Source organism: Lithobates pipiens, unplaced genomic scaffold, assembly GCF_037356315.1.
Source record: "Lithobates pipiens isolate NorthernLeopardFrog02 unplaced genomic scaffold, aLitPip1_a1.2 Scaffold_13, whole genome shotgun sequence".
Classification (NCBI taxonomy): Eukaryota; Metazoa; Chordata; class Amphibia; order Anura; family Ranidae; genus Lithobates; species Lithobates pipiens.
In genome coordinates this window covers 233795890-233818807 of record NW_027507718.1, presented here as the reverse complement: position 1 = coordinate 233818807, position 22918 = coordinate 233795890, and the positions used below count along the sequence as shown (strand labels likewise).

Below are 22918 nucleotides of genomic sequence, written 5' to 3'. Positions count from 1 at the left end.
GGTTCTTTTCGGCACTTTGAGGAAACAATCGGGGGAAATTCCTCTTTCCACCCTCACTCGTTGCAATAACCTTTGCAAGGTGTGTGCCTGAACTGGCAACTTTGTTCTGTAAGAAACCTTTTCTGGTCTTGCACAAGGGCAAGGTGGTATTAAGCCTAGGACCTCCTCCTTTCCCAAGGTGATTTTGACTTTTCTCCTCAAGTAGTACATTGTGCTTCTGTTCCTCTTACTTGAGTACATCAGAAGATTTCCTTTCATTGCCTGGATGCTGTGTGCGTCTTTGCAGGCACAAATTCTATTAGGAAGACATTCCTTGTCTGTCCTGATGGTCTCCCCTGAAGAGGAGCTAAATTTTTGTTGTTCCATTATTTTTTTTTTTTTTTTTTTTTTTTTTTTTTGTGGCTCAGGTAGATTATTCAAGCTTTTGGTCTTAAAGACTACTACTAGACTTACTAGATCTGTTAGTGCTTTTGGACATTTCAGCATCAGGTACGGCACTCTCTACTGCCTCTATGAATAACAATTCATAGTGGATCTATTTTCAGAGAGTTGTAGAGCAGCATATGCTAGGCATTCCGGAGGTGATAACTACTGCCTCCTGAATGCTTACCTGTTTTTTATCGCTCCCTCATTCATTGAATTATGTGACGCGTATTTACTATGCCCTGTGTGTAGGCACTGCTGTGTCACACATCTCAGAGAGCCTGCCTTCTGAACTACAGAGCTTCTGGGAGGAGGAGTTTCATGGGGCAGGGTCAGTGCCGGAATCAGTTTGGAGGCAGCAAGGTGCCATGGGATATGTAGTCCATGGAAATCATAAGTAAACCGCATATGAGAAGCAGTAAATCATGCAGGAAACCTGAAAGGGATTTTTTTTCTAGCAAGCTTATCTGGGGAAAATATAACGGTTTGTGTTGCTATTAAAATGTTGACTTTGCACTTTGTCATATTTACAGTACCTCTAGTAGCTGCCACATACAGATATTTTCTCATTTGCATCCTTTTTTTATTTGTTGCTTTTTTTTTTTTTTTTTATAGCAGGGAGCAGCCCTCTCGACAGCCCAAGAAACTTCTCTACTAGTACATCTGTCAACTTTCCTTTTGCGCGTAGGTGAGTGTAACACACCCGTTTTTTTTATCGTTTCTTTTTTTGTTGAAATAGAGTATTTTTCAATTCTTTGCTGAAGACATCATGGGTTAGGGGCTGCTCTGTCTGTCTACTATATATATAAAAAAAAAACATCTCTCATGGGACCAAGAAGTATTGATTCAATCATCATTTAAAAGAAGAAAAAGGTTTTGTACAAAAAAGATTAAAATCAATCGATGTATAAAATGTTCCGGTCTTTGACTATACACCATCCTCAAACGATTATGTTTTGGTGTGTGGAAGTAAATATTGTAGGGTAAGATATAATAAGCCCTGTGATTGATCTATCTGTTAAGTGATCTGGACACCCTGAGATGTGCTGCAGCTATCTTAGGCCTCTTTCACACCGACGTGCCGTTCAGGCCCGCCTGTCAGTTTTTCAGGCGGACCTGAACGGGTGCTCCATAGAGCTCTATGGAGCGTCGGATGTCAGCGGTGACATGTCCGCTGACATCCGACCCGCTCCGATCCAAAAAAGTGTGACGGAGGAAAAAGCTATTTTTCCATCCGTCATCGGATCGGATGACGACGGGCACTGCGGTCCGTCGTCATCCGATCTCCCATAGGGGAGAGCGGCGCTGTGACAGGTCCGTCCCTGCGCAGTATGCAGAGACAGACCTGTCATCTCCCTGCTCAGCGGGGATCGGCGGAGTGATCCCCGCTGAGCAAACGGACATCCACGGGGCGGATCAGAACTGATCCGCCCCGTGTGAAAGGACCCTTATGCTTTGTGGTGCTTAGACATTCATAGCCAGCTTTGTATTCAGTGAATATTAAACTTTCTTTGCTTGAGTCAGAGTGTGACGTTATCAGCCTGCCCCTCTGATAGGAATCTCTGTTCTACAGCCAGGACCCAGCACTGTGTACTGTATGTAGCCATCCTCCCCTTTTTTAAAGAAGCCTTATTTCAAGTAACAAATCAAAATCCTATTGACGGCAGCTCTAATTTGTTCTGTTTTTTTTTTTTTCTGTTTACTTTCACGTTTATCAAGTCTGAGTGTTTTCAATATACACACAAAATAAATGCTAATTGGGGTAAAGGCCTTAGCCTAGTACACCTAATCCTTGACCTTGGAGAGGACCAGGTATATCTAGAAAAACAATAGGCAACAGTCAGAAGCTTAAGCAGAACACTAAAACCTGTCACTTCAGGAGAGGATGGTCTATATAAGAAGAATGATATCTCATAGACAAAGGGGGGTGGCAGGACAGAGGAGAATACTAACAGTGGAGGAATCCACACCAAGGACACATACTAGCTGTAAGTCATCTCCCTTGTACAGAATATTCTGTTTTTGATTTCATTAATTTGCATTACTGCAGCTAGATGGTGCTGGCAGGAATTTTAAAATGGTGCTCAATAGCACCTACTGGTACCGCTCGGTAGCTCCTAGCAGTTCAGTTTGACTTGCCTTACTTATATGTAACTCATATGTTATGAGTTGTCGGACTGGGTCATGCCAGAGGCTGTGCCATGCCTCTGGACTAGAGATGGGCTTGGGCGTGTTTCAAAACTCCACGTGCCTGATCCTGCCAGGAAGCAAACACTGCACACGGTTAATGATGGGCAGTGAGACATTTCCCAATCTGTGCAGCTGCCGACCAGGAAATGCCTCGCTGCCTGTGATTAGCACTGGGCAGCGTCGGCTTCCTGGTGGGACCGGGCATGTGGGGTTTCGAACATGCCCGAGCCCGTCTCTACTCTGAACCTGAAGAGGTCGCTGTGGCTTACTAATACAGCACGCAAAGGTCTGGAAAGTGCCACAGTGCAGAGTGCAGGACCCGGAAATAACATTCCAGGCTAATTCTGCATTCTTTGATCTAGAAAGAGCAGGGTATGGCCGCCAGAGCTATAGCTGAGGATACGCTGATCTGGATAACTACTGTGTAGCTCCTAGCACAAGCAGCATTCGTAGTCTTGGTTGAAGTCACAGGTGAAAAAACGTTCTGGATATACCTACTTTTAAGGTCAAAGCAGCACTGAAGTAAAAGGACGGGGGTATATCCTGAAAGCTTGTTCTGAAAATGTATCTGTTAGTGTAAATAAAAAAAAAGTTCAGAAACAGTAGTTAACTGTGCTATGGTCAGCAGAAATGCTTTTCGAGTCTGGACTGTATGCTCTGTTGTTGCTTTCTTGCTCCTTTTATTTGTGGTTGTCGTGTTCCCCTGTCTTTTCCCTACTGTCCTCCACCAAGAGCTCATTGCCTTTGTCTAGTTTCAGGTATTATAGGCTTCACTCACACGACGGTACAGGTGCTGTACAGCATTCAGAGCCTGTGTAATCCCTCTCCTGGGACCCACATCTACTTGCACTTGCTCAGACGTTTGCAAACACATACATGCCGCTCTGGAACATAACTGCATGCAGCTATAGTTTCTAATTTATCTCAATGGTCAGCTGGACATGAGTTGCAGGTCTCTGGAAAGTGATTATACATGTTTTATGGCCATGCGCATGAAGCCGTATTGTGGTTCATGCACTTGTGGCTGCTAGGGCAGAGATTGTGTTCATATCCCTGCAACCATGAGGTTCAAGTAGCTTGTTCCTCCCAGTGGCTGTTATTCCAGGGGATCAGATATGTTCATACCCCTTCCTTTTTCCTTTTGCTGCAGTATATATGGGGAAAAGATGCTTTTTATCCATTAACTGAGATGGTCCCTTTTAGATCACAAACATTATGTGGGTTAATCCCGCTTTGTGCAGTGTGGTGTTTTTTATTTTTTGCAACTTTTCATTTATATTATATACTACTCATTTATTTTTATTCTAAAAATCACTTTCCTGTCTCTGAGGTGTTAATCATATGCTGGCTGGCCCTGTAGCAAGCCTAATATGACATGGGGCCCAAAACGCCCTACTTTGTGTCTGTTTTACCGTAGGATCTACTTTTCTTTCTTTTGATCTAGGCATTTATTTCAGTTGTTCCTCTCCGGACAGTGGCATATTGTTTGCATATCAGAAATGTGTATACGCTTCTAGCTGTTTTGATACAGTGGATCACTTTTAGATTTGTCTTGGGCAAAGGTTCACGGTTTATCTCGCAAGGGTGGAGCTGGTGCTCCTGGCCCTTGGCATGTTTGCAGTTTGAGAAGTGACTCAGTTTATCACACACTAAGCAGACTCTTCTGAGTTTTCATACCTCCCAATTTTTGAACATGATGGAGGGACAGATTTTAAAGGGGCAGAATACTGAACGCATAGTGCACTGTGGTGAAAAGTGGGGATGGTCATTTGGGTGTGGCTTAGATAGGCCAAAAGCAGATTTGAGATATATATATATATATATATAATATATATATATATAACTTAGCCCTCCTTTAACCACTTTACGACCGGCACACAACGATGTACGTCCATTTTTTGAAGAGGGATATCTCGGTAACAGCAGCAGCTGCTGCCACAACCGAGATATCCATCTCTTCAGGCGTCGGTCATGTGTACGATAATGGTGGTCCCTGCGGCGGGTTCGCTGCAAGATCACAGTTATCGGTGGCGGGAGAGGTGCGCCCTCCGCTGCTTACCGGAGCCGTCGTTGGCGGCGGAGGCGATCGGGACCTGCCTTCTCTGTGATATGGAGACGAGGGAGGCTAAGATGGCCCCCACCCGTCTCTATACCATAGCAGGGCGGAAGCAAAATCAAAACGTCACTTCCGCCCATACCTCTTAAAGGCACGTTTTTTCATAGTCATTTTTTCAAATGACTTTTTCTTTTTTTTTTTTTTTTTTTTTTTGCATTGAAGTCCAAATATGAGATCTGAGGACTTTCACCCCGGATCTCATATTTAAGAGGACCTGTCATGCTTTTTTCTATTACAAGGGATGTTTACATTCCTTATAATGGGAATAAAGGTGATCCAATTTTTTATTTTATTTTTTAAAACGGTGTAAAAATAAATAAAATCAACTAAAATAAATAAGAAAACTTATTTTTTTTTATTTTTTATTTTTTTTAAACACCCCATCCCAACGAGCTTGCGCACAGAAGCGAACGCATATGTGAGTAGCGCCTGCATATGAAAACTGTAGTCAAACCACACATGTGAGGTATTGCTGTGATCGGTAGAGCGAGAGCAATAATTCTAGCACTAGACCTCTTCTGTAATGCAAAAAAATGCAACCTAAAGAATTTTTTAAATGTCTCCTATGGAGATTTTTGTGGGTAAAAGTTTTGATGCCATGCCGCTGGCGCAATTTTGACGCATGACATGTTGGGTATCAATTTACTTGGCGTAACATTATCTTTCAGGATATAAAAAAAGGGCTAATTTTACTGGTGTCTTATTTATTTATTTATTTTTATTCAAAAAAGTGCTTTTTTTTTTTTTTTTTTTTTGCAAAAGACTGCTGCACAAATACAGTGTGAAAAAAGTATTGCAATGACCGCCATTTTATTCTCTAGGGTGTTGGAATCCCCAAACATTATATATATATTTTTTTTCTAAGTAATTTTCTAGCAAAAAAAACTGTCTGAAAAAGTGGGTCGGTCCTTAAGTGGTTAAACTTCTCCACAACTTTATCCCTGACCTGTCAGGTGTGTTCCTTGGCCTTCATGATGCTGTTTGTTCACTAAGAGTCTCTAACAAATATCTGAGGGCTTTACAGAACAGCTGTATTTATATTGAGATTCAATTACACACAGTAATTCTATTTACTAATTAGGGGACCAACTAAGTGAATATACTGTGTGAGCCCTGTTGCAATGCCTTCCTTTCTGAGGCAGTACATTTTACATCTCACCAACAGTGTAGTTCACCTACTGAGCCTTGGCATGATATTGATCTATCAAAAAAAAATCCCAGCGCTGTTAAATAACAAATTAGATCTCACAAGGGTTTATTCTGCAATTTATTAATGGATTTGTAAGGTAGAATAATTAAGAGGTTGTCAACAAATGTATTCCATGCTTCTGAGCCATTCTTTTATTAGACATTGGCTATGATCTTTTATTAATGTATTCTTATATTTTTATAATTCTTTGTACTAATATTACTGCCTGTGTTATATTTGAATGTATTATTATTATTATTATTATTATTATTATTATTATTATTATTAATTTTTTTTTTTTTTCCTTGCTATGTAATCCCTGAAATGATTCAAGTCATGGACCACGCACTGACAGGTAATAACACGTGCGTTTTGCCATGTATCAACATTGGATTGACAAACTATTTTTAACTATGAAACCTTCGTAACAGTTTTCATTCATTTATTTTAGAACTGATGGACGTAGATGGTCCTTGGCATCTTTGCCATCATCTGGATATGGTACCAACACCCCAAGTTCCACTCTTTCGGTAAATCACTGCTGTTAAGAAAATATCTGAAAGCTGATAATGAAATGTGGTGGTCTGGTTTGAATAATGCCATATTCGCTAATGTCATGATTTTAACCCTCTACGATGCACAGATTTATTTTGGGGGAAAAAAAATAAAAAATACGTTGCCCTTTTTGGTTTTGATGCATCTATGAATGGGTGAATATTTTTTTTTTTTTTTTTTTTTTTTTTTTTTCTGACCACCACTTAAAGGGTAACTCCACTTTCATGCAGAAAAAAAAAATTGCATATAAAAAAAATACATAAATAGCATATACAATTTGCAAACCAGGTCCTATTGTAATTGAATGTTATTAAAAACTACCTTTTCGTTTTTCAATCTGCAGCTCTGTAATTTTCTGTAAAATGCAATATGGCTTCCTGCAGGCAGTCACTCTTTAAGGTGACCATAGGGCTCTAACAGAACATATTTACTCAATGCAACCTGATCTTTTATATTTAAAAAAAAAAAAGTATTCTGTTGTGTTTGTGTGCACAAAAATTAATTTGACTGTATTTTTTTTTTTTTTACTAATAATATAGATTTAATAAAATAGGTAATTATCGAGTGACATAAAAAATTGCAACTGCAGTCATTCTATTCTATGGGGTCTCTGCTTAGTAGAAAATACTGTTTGGTCGTTTAAAGTAATTTTCTAGGCCTAAATCATTTACCATAAATGCAGTGTGTGTCTGTGGCAAGCAGAGCAGTAGTGTGAGCAGGTAACTGTAAAAAATGGGTAGCAGCTGCTCCCCGTTTCCCTTTTTAAGGTGAAGTTCCACTTTAATTGGAAAGTTTGTGTAAATCCTCATTTGTATTGTGAACTATAATTAAAAATAGTGCAAAAAGTATAACGTGTGCTCCATAAAAATTAATACACTATATGAATACAAAAGAAGAGTCCATTAATGTCCTAGTTGGTACACCAAGGGTTAACCCCTAATTCCAGGACACTTGTTGTAGCTTCCCACAGAGATTGAAGCAAATCTCTAAAATCAATTAAAAAAAGGAACAGCACAGGGTGCAATCTAAGTGTAGCATAAAGGCATATTAATAGAAGAAAGACAAATTGCAACTCACAAGTTGGCAAAATAAAAACTGCATATGGCATAGCCTCAGTCAAGTAAAACTGTCGTCCCTGAGGTAGCAGTGGTAATCCAGACCATGAAGTGTGCATCGCCACAGGCCAGGTCTACCAAAATGTAGGAGACTCTTTGACAGTATAGGAAAGCTGAAGCGGATAACATTAGACACCAGGAGGGGGTGACTATGCATTTCAAGGCCACCTAGACCCCCCCCCCCCCAGTATGTTTATAGGTGTATATTCACAGTGAATAATGGTGCAAAAAAAATTAATGGTTGTAATATTAAACGGCTACTATTTGAAAACCTTTTAACTACTTAGACACACAATTAAACGACTGTATTAACTTCCATTTCTTGGTGCTGCTCCTTGAAGATATATACTATACACTTTTTTTATTTTGCCAACATGTGAGTTTGTGCCTTTTTTTTGTCCTCTCTTTTTTTATTTTTTTATTTATCAATGTTTTTATGCTACACTTATGTTGCGCCCTCTAATCTTCATTTATATGACAAATTTAAGTAATTAAAATGTTTGTACTGTGCGTACTAGTTATTTTTATTGACTCCATATGAGTGTGAGACCCCAGCTTTATACATGTTTTAGGTATTCTAATGATTTTTGTCTGCCAGGCATCCCAAGTAGGCAACAACCTCTGTTTGCATTAATGTTTCTCTCTCTCTCTTTGCAGTCTTCCTCCTCTTCTCAAGAGAGGCTGCATCAACTACCTTACCAGCCCACTGCCGATGAGCTACATTTTCTTTCCAAGCACTTCCGCAGCACAGAGAGCGTCAGCAATGAAGAAGGAATGCAACCACCATGTATGCGGCCTCGTTCACGAAGCCTTAGGTGAGTGTACTGTAATTTACTCACCTTAAAAATCCTCTTGCACTTGAAATATAAAACCTTGAACAAAAATCTAAAGGAGCTACGCAACTAATGCAGTTTTAGTGATTGCATACTTCATGATGATAAAATTCTCTAGTTAATTTCTGGCTACTGTATAAAAAGGTCCACACTCACAGCTGTTCCATACAGTACAATCATTGTAACTACTGAAGATGTATGCACAGTTTACTTTCTCCCCCCCCCCCCCCTTTTTTTTTTTAATTTTTTTTTTTTTTTGCATGTTACTTGACATCATATTGAATGTACTTACATGGCCTCATTGATTTTGTTTATATGCTCTAGTAGATCAACAAAAAGGGGTCAGCATTCAAAGCTATAGATCTGTGTCCCCTTTTGCTGTGTTTTTCTAATGCCCAGAGAGGTGCTCTGTTCAGTATTTACAGTACAGTACAACCGGAAAGTATTCACAGCGCTTCACTTTTTCCATATTTTTGTTATGATAAAAGCCTTATTCCAAAATGGGTTAAAGAGGAGGGCCGTTTAAAAAAATAAAATAAATTAAGTCAGCAGCTGCAAACACTGCTATATCTCTAATGTGTGTGTGTATGTATATATATGTGTGTATGTATGTGTGTATATATATATATGTGTATATATATGTATATATATATATAGTATATATATATATATATATATATATATATATGTATGTATATATATATATATATATATATATATATATATATATATATATATATATATATATATATATATATATATATATATATATATATATTTTATACACACACACACATTTATACTTTTTTTTTGTTTTATAAATTTGCAAAGATTTCAAACTTCTTTCACATTGTCATTATGGGGTATCGTTTGTAGAATTTTGAGGGAAATTAATTTAATTCATTTTGGAATAAGGCTGTAACATAACAAAATGTGAAGGTGCAGCGCTGTAAATACTTTCCGTATGCACTGTACATGAGTTAAGAGAAGTGTGATGAAATATATTTTGGGCATACTTCTCTTGTGGGTCACAGACGTGCCCTTACTTTTGCTCTTCTGTGACCCAGAGTCAGCTTATAGCAGGCTGTTTCCCATTGTCAACTCGCATGGCAGAGCTGCTCCAGGCTCTGGAAGGATTCTGACAATATTGCCGGGATTCACCCAGCTGTCTGACAGCTGATTCCAGCTCTTAGCATGCAGCTAAGAGCTGGAGCCAGCTGTGTTCTCCTCTCCAGCCCAACGATCCAGTAAACCCTGAAGGAGCAGAGAGCAGTGACTGACTGTCACTGATCTTTGCTCTGAGCAGACCAAGTACTAATTGAGCAGCATGTTAGTTGATCTGAGAGCTGACATGGGATAGCTGCAGCATAGAGTTTTTTTTTTTTTTTTTTTTTTAATAACCCCATACATACAATAATGCTGATGTGTGTATTTGAAACATAAATTTGACTTTTTTTGGGTCCATTCACTTCACAGATTTGTTGAATGTTATTTCTTGTTGTTTTTAGGCAATAATTCTTTCGTTATAGAGGAAACTGAACTAAAGTGTTTGAGACAGGAAATTAAGCAATAGATATAAATCATTTTGTATATGCATTAAGGAATCTGTTTGTATGTCTTTCAGCCCTGGTCGAGCATCAGGAAACTTTGATAATGAGATCATTATGATGAATCATGTTTATAAGGAGAGATTTCCAAAGGTATTTGTATGTTAATCTCATGCATTTTTATTATTTTATTTGCCTCTTAGAGTCCCTAAATTAGCAGTCTGTTTGTTTTTTATCTTTGTAAACAAAGGATGGGGGGGGTTGAGTTAAAGCCAACAATGAGGCCCCCATCTCTTCTCACTAGTATGATGGAAAGATCAGTGCTGCCCTGGCCATTCAATAACAAATGATCACTCCTTTCTGAGACTTTATTTCCATCTTTTGTGGCTTGTACACATACACAGCCCTGGCTGATCAAACACAGATCCCAGCAGTGTGATTGACTTTTATAAATGGTCCCTCAGCACTGTTTGGACTGGTGCCATATGACACAACCCTGCAGCGCTGATTGTTGGCTGTGATCCATCGAGTGGAGCTGTGTTACAAACAGCCCCAACTGGGCACACACAGCCACAGGTTGTGGCTGAATGGTAGCACTAGTGTCAAGAGCAGCCCTTGCTGCTGGATACCAGTACTGTCACTCACAATCCATCCCCAGATCTTTCTAGAAGTGTGGCTGGACATGGAAAAGGGTGGGGGTGCACTGTCTGACCAGACTGCTTGGCAATGGCAGAACAAATTCAAACGGGACCAAATGTTTCTGCTAAAGGATTAAATGGAACATTTCAAAACTCTACTGAGACTTCAACAACTTCAATACTAGACACTTACACCCCCCCCCCTTTCCTGCCCAAGCCAGTGTTCAGATTTCAGAGCTGTCACTTTTTAAATGACAATTGCGCGGTCATGCCACACTGCACCAATTTTGAAGAAAAAAAAAATATATATATGTATATTTGTTTTTTTTTGTTTTTTTTTTGTTTTTTCTGCTATAAAATTTTGTAAAAAAAATAAGTTTTCTCCTTCATTGACACTGATGGGCATTGATAGGCGGCACTCCTGGGCTGCACTGGCAGGCAGTATTAATGGGCACTGATTGGCATATCCCTGGTGGTCCAGGGCGGCATACCTGCCTGGGTTCCTTTGTGGGCATCCATGGTGGTCCTGGGTGGGCATCCGGGGGGGGCGCTCCACCAATAAACAATCGGCACAGACCCACCCTGTCAGGAGAGCTGCCGATCAGCTCTCCTCTACTCGCGTCTGTCAGACATGAGTGAGGAAAAGCCGATAAACTGCTCTTCCTGATTATGTGATAAAGAGCCTCCGTCAGAGGCTCTTTACCAATATCAGTGATGCGGTGTGTGTCAGATATCACGCCCGGTTGGGATACCTGAACCACGTCCCGGCCATAATTCTGCTATAGGCTGGGCGGGAAGTGGTTAATGTCCATTAAAAAATACCTTATCTGGCAATTTTATCTGCAACAACTAAATTTGGAATAGTGTTATGTGCATTATAGGCTTCACAGTGCAATTGGACAAAAAAGAAATCTGGGCTACTGCTTTTTTGGAAAAGTGTGAAGGGAAGAAAAAAGAATGCGACGTCTTTATTGGGCACATATTATTGCTAGATACACAGACCAAAAACAGTCAGTTCAGCCATTACTGACTGACTTTCGGCCGTTTTGTACAGGTCCTCATATGACAGAAGCTGGTCTTGTGGAGCATGCTGGAAAACCAGCAGGAGATCGACATTGGATTAGCGCCTGGAGCCCAATGGGTGTGTTCCCTAGGGAGGAGGGAGTAGAGTGCAGCGCTGTATGTACAGGGTCACTCGCTGGTCCCAGGAGTCCCATATCTCCCACAAAATGACCTTTGAAAAGAAAACGCCCCAACGTATATTCTATGAGACATGGGCTGGTGACAGGTACTTAGGTACTCTGATGGGCTGGTGACAGGTGCTTGGGTGCTCTGATGGGCAGGCCACATGTTGTCTTTATTTGGGGGGAGATCGGGCACTGTACTGTACCCCCCCCCCCCCCCCCCCCAGATCTCCTGAACACACTGAGGAGAACTTGGAAACTGTTGACATTTGTGACTGGCAGTGATTAGGCACAGCCGGTCACATGGTAAAGACCCTTTTTTATTGGCTCTTTACGTTGATCTGGGATGGGCTGTGTCCGAGGGACATGCCACACCCTCGGGGGGGGGGGGGCGGGGGCACGAGCGGGAATCGCAAGCCTAACACGTGACCGGCTGTGATTGAACACAGACGGACATGTGGTAATTTCATTGGCTCTTTACCCTGATCGGGGATGGGCTGTGTCCAAGGGACATGCCTCATCCCCGATCGCCACACTGCGGGCCCCCATGGCCGTCATACAATGGCCCAGTATGTGGTTAAACCCATTAGATTTTAGTTGACTAAAATGCAACTAAAACATTTCGGATCACTAAAATATCACTTAAACTAAAATGGCATTTTAGTTGAAAGACTATACCTAAAACAAAATCGAAATTTTGACATATAAATTAACACTGCTTTTACATTGATTTAGGAGGGCTTAGAAAATTTTTATTTTATTTTGTGAGGACGTGTTTCTGGTGCCCTGTGACTTTTTTCTTTTTGCCTAAGGTCCAGCTTGGGTCTGTCCCATTACTTGAATGCTACTTCTTTTAGAATTGTGATTCTTTGTTCTTCATCCTGGTTTCAACCTGTAAGGTTCCTATGGTTATTAGTGGAACCTTCTTTTCTCTATCTTGCGCTATCCTGACGCTTTAAAGTATTGAGTATTTGGATCCCCCATTTCCTTGTCCGTTTTACCCGGGCAATGAGCACTTATTGAGCTTTGTGTCCTGAGTTTTTAAAGTGGAAGTAAACTCCCCTATCGTTTTCAGCCAAGGAAGCTGCCATCTTTGCCTCTGTTTAATCTTCAACTGCTATGGTGCTGCACATGTGATTCATTATGACACCAGCCATTGGATGGTTTGATAGTTTGGCTGAGAGCACAGCCAATGTGCAGTTAGCATTCCCGGCATTCCTTTTTTTTTAAATGTTTAAATCCATGGGTTTACTTCCACTTTAAGGTTAAAACTTGGGCTTCCTTCTCCATCTTCACAAAGTTCTGCAGGGTATGGCTGCATTGGCTGTTGTGTGATTGAACCTTTTGCTGGAAAGAGGGAAGGTCTCAGCTTGGTCTTTACTTGGGTATATTCATCAAACACCTGTGCTCCATGTCTCTAAAGTATGTCAAGGACTGCAGCACTCTAATATCCTAATACGGGATACATAAGAATGAATTCTATTATGTTTGATTAGTTTGTAAGCACTTAAAGGGACAGCACTTATTTTTGGTATTCATTAGGGATTTCTTATGGAAATCTCCCTGATCATCTAATGTAAAGTGTGTTGGGGTTTTTTTTTTTTTTTTTTGCTTTGGCTATAACTGAGCTGTACAAACGGGGTATGGCCACGTGAGAGATTGTTTTAAAGCTTACTTTACAGTATAAAGCAGTGATTGTGAAATTCACTGCAGGAACAGTATTTCTTCCTGGTGCATGCATTTTAAATTATTGTGATTCATTATATATATATATATATATATATATATATATTATAAAATATATTTAATATTATTAAGCCCCTGGGCATTTAAATGTGTCCTTCACTGAATGTCTTGCTAAAGAATTCTATTGAGTGCAAAAAAAAATCCTATCCTACATAGCACTGTATACTTGTAAGTCATTGAATTCATGCCAGCTTTTGCAGTTGGCAGTCCCCTAATATAACATAAGTATGGAGGGAAGCAGTAAAAATTATACATTGCAGTTTACTTGGAGAGCTTAATAACCCTTAAGCTCTACATAGAATTCATAACATAGAGCAGCTAGTGCTCAGTAAGTCTCTAGCAGAGCATCATAATAAAAGGAGGTCTATAAAAATTCTACTAAATGGACTTAAAATCTTTAGCCTTAGGTTATAACTTTTTCTCTCTTATTTAATGTTACTATAATGCAGGATCCCTGCGTCAGAGATCACGTTAATGCAGTTGGGCAGCTTGAACATGTCATTTTATATTGGAAAACCAAGAATCCTTGTTTATTTGGAAAGGTTTTGTAGAAGTATATAAGGGTACAGAATAATGTGCGGAGGGTTAATTGAGAATATTTTGTTGGTGTGTGTATATGCTAAAAAGTGCAGCCATTCCATGACCGAAAAGGTTTAGGGATATAACAAACCATGCTAAAGAAGTGAGTGGGCAGTATGTCGGGAGAGTAGAGCAGAGGGTCATGTTGGGGGAGGGGGGGGGGGAGGGGACAGAACGTGCTGTAGAAAAGTTTGAAGGGTATTACAGATCGGAAATATGTCCTCTATAGGGCAGGAGAAATGTGCAGGGCAATGTGGAGTATGTTTAATAGAGGAGTCCAGAGGCATGTGCAGAAAAGAATACTGGACAACACAATAGATAACAATGAGAAGAAGTAGAGGCTTGCGCTGAACTGAGCTCCGCTGATTTTGAGGTTCAGTGAAATAAAACAATCAAGTAATGTGCTGGAGGTGAAATCTTACTGGGTAAAGATCAATCCATATGCTGGAGGTGGGATGTTACTGGGGAAGCACCAGGAAGACACACAATGGCAAAGTGAAATTAGAATTAAACTATAGAATGTTATACTTTCATTTTTCATAAAATAAGTATCAAAACCCGGGGACAAAAAATGTTCTATACAGTACTGTGCAAAAGTTTTAGGCAGGTGTGAAGAAATGCTGTAAAGTAGGAATGCTTTGAAAAATATATATTTTAATTGTTTTATTTTTGCCACTTTACAATTCGCAAAGTGAACCAACAGAACAAAAATCTAAATCAAATCAATATTTGGTGTGAGTACCCTTTTGGCTTCAAACCAGCACTTGTACAAAGCCAGGGATTTTGTAGGATTAAAGTTGTATGATTAACCAATTATACCATGCAGGTGCTGATTACCATCAATTTCATATGTAGGTTGAAACAGTCAATACTAATACAGAAACAACTGTGTGGGGAGTGTAAAATTGGGTGAGGAAAAGCCAAATTCTGCTACTAAGGTGAGGTTGTGGAAGACTGTTTCATATCAGTTCGTACACCATGGCAAAACTGGGTATACAAGGTAGTTCTACTGCATCAGCAAGGTCTCTCACTGGCAAAGATTTCAAACTAGACTGAGATTTCAAGATGTGCTGTTCAAGCGCTTTTGAAGAAATGCAAAGAAACGGGCAACGTTGAGAGCTGTAGACACAGTGATCGGACAAGGAAACATAATGCAGCATTTGAAAGACACCTCATGCTTCCCTTCGACATAGGAAGATGTCCAGTGGTGCCATCAGCACAGAACTGGCTGAAACTGGTGGGACCCTAGTACAGCCATCTACTATCTGGAGAAATCTGGCCAGACACGGTCTTCATTGAAGAATTGTGGCCAAAAAGCCATATCTCCTAAAGTGGGAACAAGGTTAAGTGATTCATCTACGCATGAAAACATAGAAACTGGGGTGAAGAAAAATGGTTGCAGGTGCTCTGGACTGAGGAGTCAAAATTTGAAATCTTGAAATCTTTGAAAATGTGTCTGTAGCAGGAGGTTGTTCACCGAATCCTCAAGAGCAGTAAAATAATGAGCATCTGCAGGCAACAGTGAGGCATGGTGAAGGTTCCTTGCAAGTTTGGGACAGCGTATTTTTACAAATGAAGTTGCTTATTCGGTCGGGATCAATGGTCTCCTGAATGCTGTGAAATACAGGCAGATACTTATCCTTCATGCAATACCATCATGGAGCTGTATGATTGGCCCCAAATCTTTTCTGCAACTGGACAATGACCCCACACATACAGCCAAAGTCTTTAAGCATCATCTTCAGCGTAAAGAACAAGGAGTCCTGGAGATGGTTTGGTGCCCCACAGAGCCATGATCTCCACATCAAATCTGTCCGGCATTACATGAACAGACGGAAGGATTTGAGGAATACTGCATCCACAGAAGATCTGTGGTTAGTGCTCCAAGATTTTTGGAACAACCTACTTGCCAGGTTCCTTCAAAAACTGTAAGTGTACCTAGAAGAATTGATGCGGTTTTGAAAACCAGAGTGATCACACCAAATATTTGCATTTCTCCTTTGTTCATTATACTTTTATTTTATTTTTTTATCAATTAACAAATTGAGTGTAAAAAAAAAAATTTAAAATAAAAAAAGCTTAACACTTCTATTTCTGAAAGAATTCCTAATTTACATAATTTTTTATTTTTTTCAAGCATTCTTTTTATTTTTTTTACCTGGTAAACCTACTAGCAACACACTACTTTAATGCCATGGCCCTCAGCAGTACTCTCTCTACACTTCACTCTGGCATGGCATCAGTTACCCCCCCCCCAATATAGACTTTATAAACCCCCACCACCCATCTTTCCCCAGCACTCACCTTGCGCTGATCGTGTCGCACGGTTTTGGATGCATTCTGTCTGTTCTCTGCAGCTACCCCGGGCCTTCAGCAGTTTCCGTCACTGATCAACGGGAATGGGAAGCAGGGACAACTAGTAGCATGGTGGGGGAAGGCACAGGCAGATAGAACTGAGCTCTGGATGGGTGCTGCTGGGGGACAGGACAGAGATGAGGTCAGTGGCAACTGCATCTTCTTGGCATCACGGTGGACGTGCGTTTCCTCTCTCCTCCTAGGCCAATATGATTGCTTCTCCTTTCAGCCAATTGGGAAACAAGTCTCAGGACTCACTACCTGATTGGCCAGGAGAAGAATCAGTGTGACAATGGCAAATATTTAATATTGATAGAACTGGCTGGGCTCAGGGCACAGTGCTCTGTGGCCCAAGCCCACCCTTTTTTTTGAAGCCTATTAGAACCTCTGGCTCTAATCGCATGCTTTTAAAAACACAAAAAACACCCATTTGGAATACATGCGTCGGGCACCCCGCATGATGTAGATTAGGGGGAGGGGCATCGATCCTAATGGGCCGCCACGGGTAATCAGTGGTGCAAAACCATTGTACATACTGCATAAAGATCTCAAATATAAAGATCTCAAATACAGTACACTTGTCTATCCTTTGTAAGGAAGACTTTTAAAACAAAGGGCAGCAAATGATGAAGAAAATCTTAAATCAACCTGTTGGACCTTTAAACAAATTATGACTGCTCATCTTCGTCACAGTGAAAGGTAATATAATCTGGTATATGAGGCCAGAGATACAAGCCTAGACCCAGATTGCACCATATTATACGCTAATCTTATCAATATGAAGCATTATTCACTTATCTTGGTTTTAATGGTCACAAATTTTTGGGGTACATGCCCTTATTTTTCTTATGTGCTAGTAGAGCATTTCTCTATCTTTTAGTGAACCCAAAATAGCCGTGTGAGAATTCCTGTACCAAATGGCTGCACATTCATTGTTTTAACAGCAAACCAATGTTCTTTGCTCACCTGTTTGAACATTATAATGCATGAATATGTAAATACTCACAGTATTAATGTATCGCAAGGACTTTAGGGCCTTATTCCACTTTTCCAGCCCAGCGCTGTTCGCTAACGCAGTGTATTAAGGCAGCACACTCATTTGAATTAACTGCCAAGGCACCAACGGGTCAAAAAAGCACCTGCACCATTTCTGTCCAGTGCAGTATACTGCGACGCATCAGAGTAGTATGCAACCAAGCGTTGGAGTGCTAATCAAAATGAATGAACCCACAACACAAAGTGTGCATGCTGTGTTGCCAAGTGCTTTGAAAGTATTTGTTTTCTCAATAGTTTTTTTTAATAAATGTTGGAAACTATGCAGTTCCTTATCCTTCTGCTTGGTATAATAGCTTGTTTACCTTGTTTTAGGCAACAGCACAGATGGAAGAGAGACTTCAGGATGTCATCACAAACTTATGCCCAAGTCGCACTTTACCTTTGGCTGATGGTGTCTTAGGTTTCATTCATCATCAAATCATTGAGCTGGTTCGCGACTGCCTGGACAAATCAAAGGGGGCACTGGTTACTTCCAGATATTTTGTGGAGCTCCAAGAAAAGCTGGAGAAGATGCTACAAGATGTGAGTTTTTAATACAATCTTAGATGCAGTAAAGTTAAAGCATATCTGTAGTCCAATATGTTTGTGCAAAGGCTGAACTTCAGTCTACACTCTTTCTCCTACTGTGTAATTGGGGCTACATATCGGTGATAGGCAAGTACAGAGATACAGGATGATACTTGGTTAATTTGCATATAAACTTCTATTTGAGTACAGGTAATCAAATTCATTATGAAATTAAAGGCGTTGTAAAGGCAGAAGGTTTTTTACCTTAATGCATTTGGATAAAAAAAATACCTGTGTGTAGCAGCCTCCCCAGCATCCCCTAATTACTTACCTGAGTCGCATCTCTGTCCAGCGATGTCCACGAGTACCTCGGCCGTCCAGATCACTCCTGATTAGGTGAAACAGCAGCGGCGCCATTGGCTCCCGTGGCTGTCAGTCAGCCAGCCGATCAGGGGGAAAGGGGCGAGGCCCGGTCGGAACTCCTGTGTCTGAATGGATACATTTAGCTCTGACTTGGCTCGGTTGCCCCCATAGAAAGCTGTTGGCTGAGGGGGCACTTGATAGGAGAGAGGGACCTGAGAAGAGGAGGATCTGGGCTGCTCTGTACAAAACCAACTGCACAGAGAAGGGAAGTATAATATGTTTTTAAAAAATCACAATCGCTTTAAATCAAACATAACATTATATAGTATATATCATCTATTAACCTATTATCCCATATATACCATATTGACAGCGCTAAATATCACAAACAAAATAATATACTAAAGAGGGTGACAGTTCCGTAATTCAAACAGGAACCACAGAAATGTTCATGAAAGTCCCAAACATATGAGAATGAGTTTTCAGTTGAAACATTCACACGCTGGAAAAACAGAAAAGAAAGTCCATCTCCAAGATAGAACCATCAGTGTGTAGAAACTTTACAGCCGGTGACGCCCCTTATGGTAATGAACTCACCAGAACACTGAGGGTTAACAGGCCCATCGTCACCAATAGTTATAATTATTTCACTGGTTCCTCTATGGAGAATCTTCTTATCACATCAAACAATCAAGAGGTTCTCAACAGCGATAACACAGGTTCCTTGATATTCTAACAGCAACACCTTTCTTGGTTTTTGGTGCTTCACTCACAGCAGTAGGTTCACATGTGGAAAACGACAAAAATGGGATTTTTATATACAGCTTACCTGTAAAATCCTTTTCTTGAGAGTACATCACGGGAAACAGGAGCTTCATTACATAGTGGGTTATATAGGCACCTCTGGTGATTGGACACTGGTTGACCCTAATTAAAGAGAATTCCTCCCCTATATAACCCCTCCCATCTGGGAGGCACCTCAGTTTTGTAGCAAAGCAATAAGAAACCACGTAAAACCCAAGAGGGGCGGGAGCCCTGTGTCCCGTGATGTACTCTCAAGAAAAGGATTTTACAGGTAAGCTGTATATAAAAATCCCATTTTCTTGATCATACATCACGGGACACAGGAGCTTCATTACATAGTGGGATGTCCCATAGCAATGCTCAGGTTGAGGGGAGGGAGACACAGATCATAAATATAGACCGCCAGGGACCTGAGGACCTAAACTGCAGTCTGCAGTACACTGCGCCCAAAGGCGATATCCTCTTGCCCTCTGACATCCACCTGATAGAATCTGGTGAATGTGTGGACTGATGACCAAGTCGCAGCCTTACAGATCTGAGCCAGGGAGGCCTGGTGATGCACTGCCCAAGAAGCACTGACAGCCCTAGTAGAGTGCGCTTTCACCTGAAAAGGAGGAATCTTCCCCTTTAAGCTATAGGCCTGAGAAATAACCTGTCTGATCCACCTTGAGAGAGTGGACTTTGACGCTGCCTGACCCCTTCTAGGGCCTTCTGGCAGAATAAATAAACAGTCAGTTTTTCTTATCTGAGCAGTTGCCTGAAGATAAAGACTGATTGCTCTAACCACATCTAAAGTGTGTAAAGACTCTTCCTCTATGGACTGAGGATTTGGAAAAAAGGATGGTAGGATTATATCCTGATTCAGATGGAAACCCGAAACCACCTTAGGTAGAAAGGACCCGTTGGGACGCATAACCACCCGGTCCTTATGGATAATTAAATAGGGCTCTTTACAGGAAAGAGCTGCCAATTCTGATACTCTTCTAGCCGTGGATATGGCTACTAAGAAGACCAGCTTTTTAGTCAAGAGAGCTAAAGAAGCCAGATGCAAAGGTTCAAATGGTTGGGCCTCTAAGGCCGAGAGAACCAAATTCAGATCCCATGGGCATACCGGAGGTTTAACTGGCGGTTTTATCCGCATAGCCCCCTGGATAAAAGCCCGTACTAGGGAGTGTGATGCAAGAGGTCTTTGAAAAAATACCGACAGGGCCGAAATCTGCACCTTGATGGTGCTTATGGCCAAATTCATTTCTAGGCCTGACTGGAGAAAGGCCAAGATTCTGCTAATGACATACTTTCTAGGATGCCATCTCCTGAGTTCACACCAGGAAACATATGTCCTCCAGATCTTGTAATAGATACGCCTGGAGGCCGGCTTTCTGGCATTGACCAGAGTGGAAAGGACTGGCCCCGAAAGGCCACGGTCTCTCAGAATGTGGGTCTCAGCAGCCAGACCGTCAAATTCAGACTGCGTAAAGCAGGATGGTAGATTGGACCCTGTGAGAGCAGATCTGGCCGGAGAGGGAGGGTCCATGGCCTGCCCACTGCCAACTTCATGATTTCTGCAAACCATGGTCGCCTGGGCCAAGCTGAGGCCACTAAAAGGACCGACTTCGACTCCCTCTTGACCCTTCCCAGGAACCGCGATAGCAGCGGGCTCGGGGGGAAGGCATAGATCAGATTGTACTGATCCCAGGGAACCGTCAGAGCATCTGACCCCTGGGCAAGCGCATCTCTTGTCCATGACACAAACTTGTCCAATTTCCTGTTGAATCTGGACGCAAACAGATCCACGTCTGGAGTGCCCCACTTGTGACATATGTTCTGAAACACATCGGGGTGCAGAGCCCATTCTCCTGGGCACAACTGCTGGCGGCTGAGAAAATCCGCCTGCCAATTCTCCACTCCTGGGATGAAGACTGCAGAAAGACACGGAACATGCTCTTCTGCCCAGACAAGTATGCGATTCACCTCCTTTTGGGCCACCAGACTTCTGGTACCGCCCTGGTGATTGATGTAAGCCACTGCGGTGGCATTGTCGGACTGAATCCGAACCGGGAAACCTCGCAGTCTGTAAGACCACTCTATGAGTGCCATATAAACTGCCCGAATCTCCAAGATATTTATGGGCAGCAGACCTTCGGTCGCAGACCATTTTCCCTGCGAGCACGTTCCCTCCAATACGGCTCCCCAGCCTGTCAGGCTGGCATCCGTTGTGACAATCTTCCATGAGAGGGGAAGAAAAGTTTTGCCTTTCAGCAAATTCCTGGTTTGTAACCACCAGACAAGACTTTTGCGTGTCCCGGGGGATAAACGCATAGGAAGATCCAGGGATTGGGGCTTCCTGTTCCAAACCGCAAGGATGCATCTTTGCAGAGGCCTTGAGTGGAACTGGGCGAATGGGACGGCCTCGAATGAGGCGACCATCTTTCCCAATAGTCTCATACATAACCGAATGGAGGAAGATCTTCTGCCCAGAATCAGGCGCACCAGATCTCCAATGGCCAAGGCCTTTGGCCTTGGAAGAAACACCCTGCCCTGAGCGGTGTCGATAATCAAACCCAGGTAATCCAACCTGGTGGTCGGTTGCAAGGACGACTTTTCTAGGTTTATAATCCAACCTAGGCGCTCTAGATGTTCTAGCGTCCTGGTGACGCTGCGACTTAGGCACGCTGCAGTTCTCTCTACGAGAAGCAAGTCGTCTAGGTAAGCCATGACGGCTATGCCCTGAACTCTTAAGATTGCTAAGAGAGGGTCCAGAATCTTCGTGAAGACTCGAGGGGCCGTAGCTAGCCCGAACGGTAGGGCCACAAATTGAAAATGGCGCCGCTCTACCGCGAACCTTAGAAACTTCTGGTGTGCGGGAAATATTGGCACATGGAGATATGCATCTTTGATATCTATTGATGCCATGAATTCTCCCCCTTGCAGGGAGGAGACCACAGTGCGTATTGACTGCATCCGGAAGGTCTGGATGTGTAAAAACCGGTTTAAGTCTCTCAGATCCAAGATAGGTCTGACACTTCCGTTTGGTTTTGGAACGGTGAAGAGATTTGAATAAAAACCTGAACCCTGATCTTTCGGGCTCACTTCTACTATCACACCCTGGGATAGTAACTGATCTAAGGCCAGGAATAGCGGTTTCTGCTTTACTGGATCCTTGGGGATCCTTGACCTTAGAAAACGAGAAGGTGGAATCTTCTGAAACTCTAGCCTGTAGCCCAGAGATACTGAAGAGATCACCCATTTGTCCTAAATCTCTTCCCGCCAGGCGCCTGCAAACTGCAGGAGCCTCCCCCCCACTCTGCCGAGTGGGGGCGCCCCTTCACAAGGAGGTCTTGGGGGTCTGCTTGGCAGGCTTTCGCCCCCAAGTCTTTTTCTGTCCCTGGGCTCGGCCCTGAGGCTTTCTAGCAGAGGAGGGCTGGGAAGGCCGTCGCCACTGTTTAGAGCTTGATGCTTCGGGAGAGAGAGTACGCCTGAATGAAGGACGTTTGCTCTTTTTGACTGGAAGGAGAGTAGACTTACCTCCCGAAATATTTTGGACGAATTTATCTAATTCTTCCCCAAACAAACGCTCCCCTTTAAACGGGAACCCAGTCAAATGCTTTTTGCATGACATCTCAGCAGCCCAATTCTTTAGCCATAGAGCCCTACGCATGTGTACCAACATGAGGGATAAACGTGATGCTTGTTGGACAGAATCCAAAATCGCATCAAT

At 41.9% G+C, this 22918-nt stretch overlaps 1 protein-coding gene across 3 annotated transcripts in view; it reads left to right on the top strand.

Moving 5' to 3' along the window:
- The window catches only part of MAST3 (microtubule associated serine/threonine kinase 3), a 229955-nt gene that overhangs the window by 130334 nt on the left and 76703 nt on the right, over window positions 1-22918 (top strand). For all 3 annotated transcript variants that reach the window (XM_077476340.1, XM_077476342.1, XM_077476341.1), the window contains 6 exons: window positions 1039-1111; window positions 6253-6273; window positions 6370-6448; window positions 8246-8403; window positions 10046-10121; window positions 17839-18048. In XM_077476340.1, the coding sequence (XP_077332466.1) occupies window positions 1039-1111; window positions 6253-6273; window positions 6370-6448; window positions 8246-8403; window positions 10046-10121; window positions 17839-18048 (617 nt within the window). The remainder of the gene's footprint in view (window positions 1-1038; window positions 1112-6252; window positions 6274-6369; window positions 6449-8245; window positions 8404-10045; window positions 10122-17838; window positions 18049-22918) is intronic.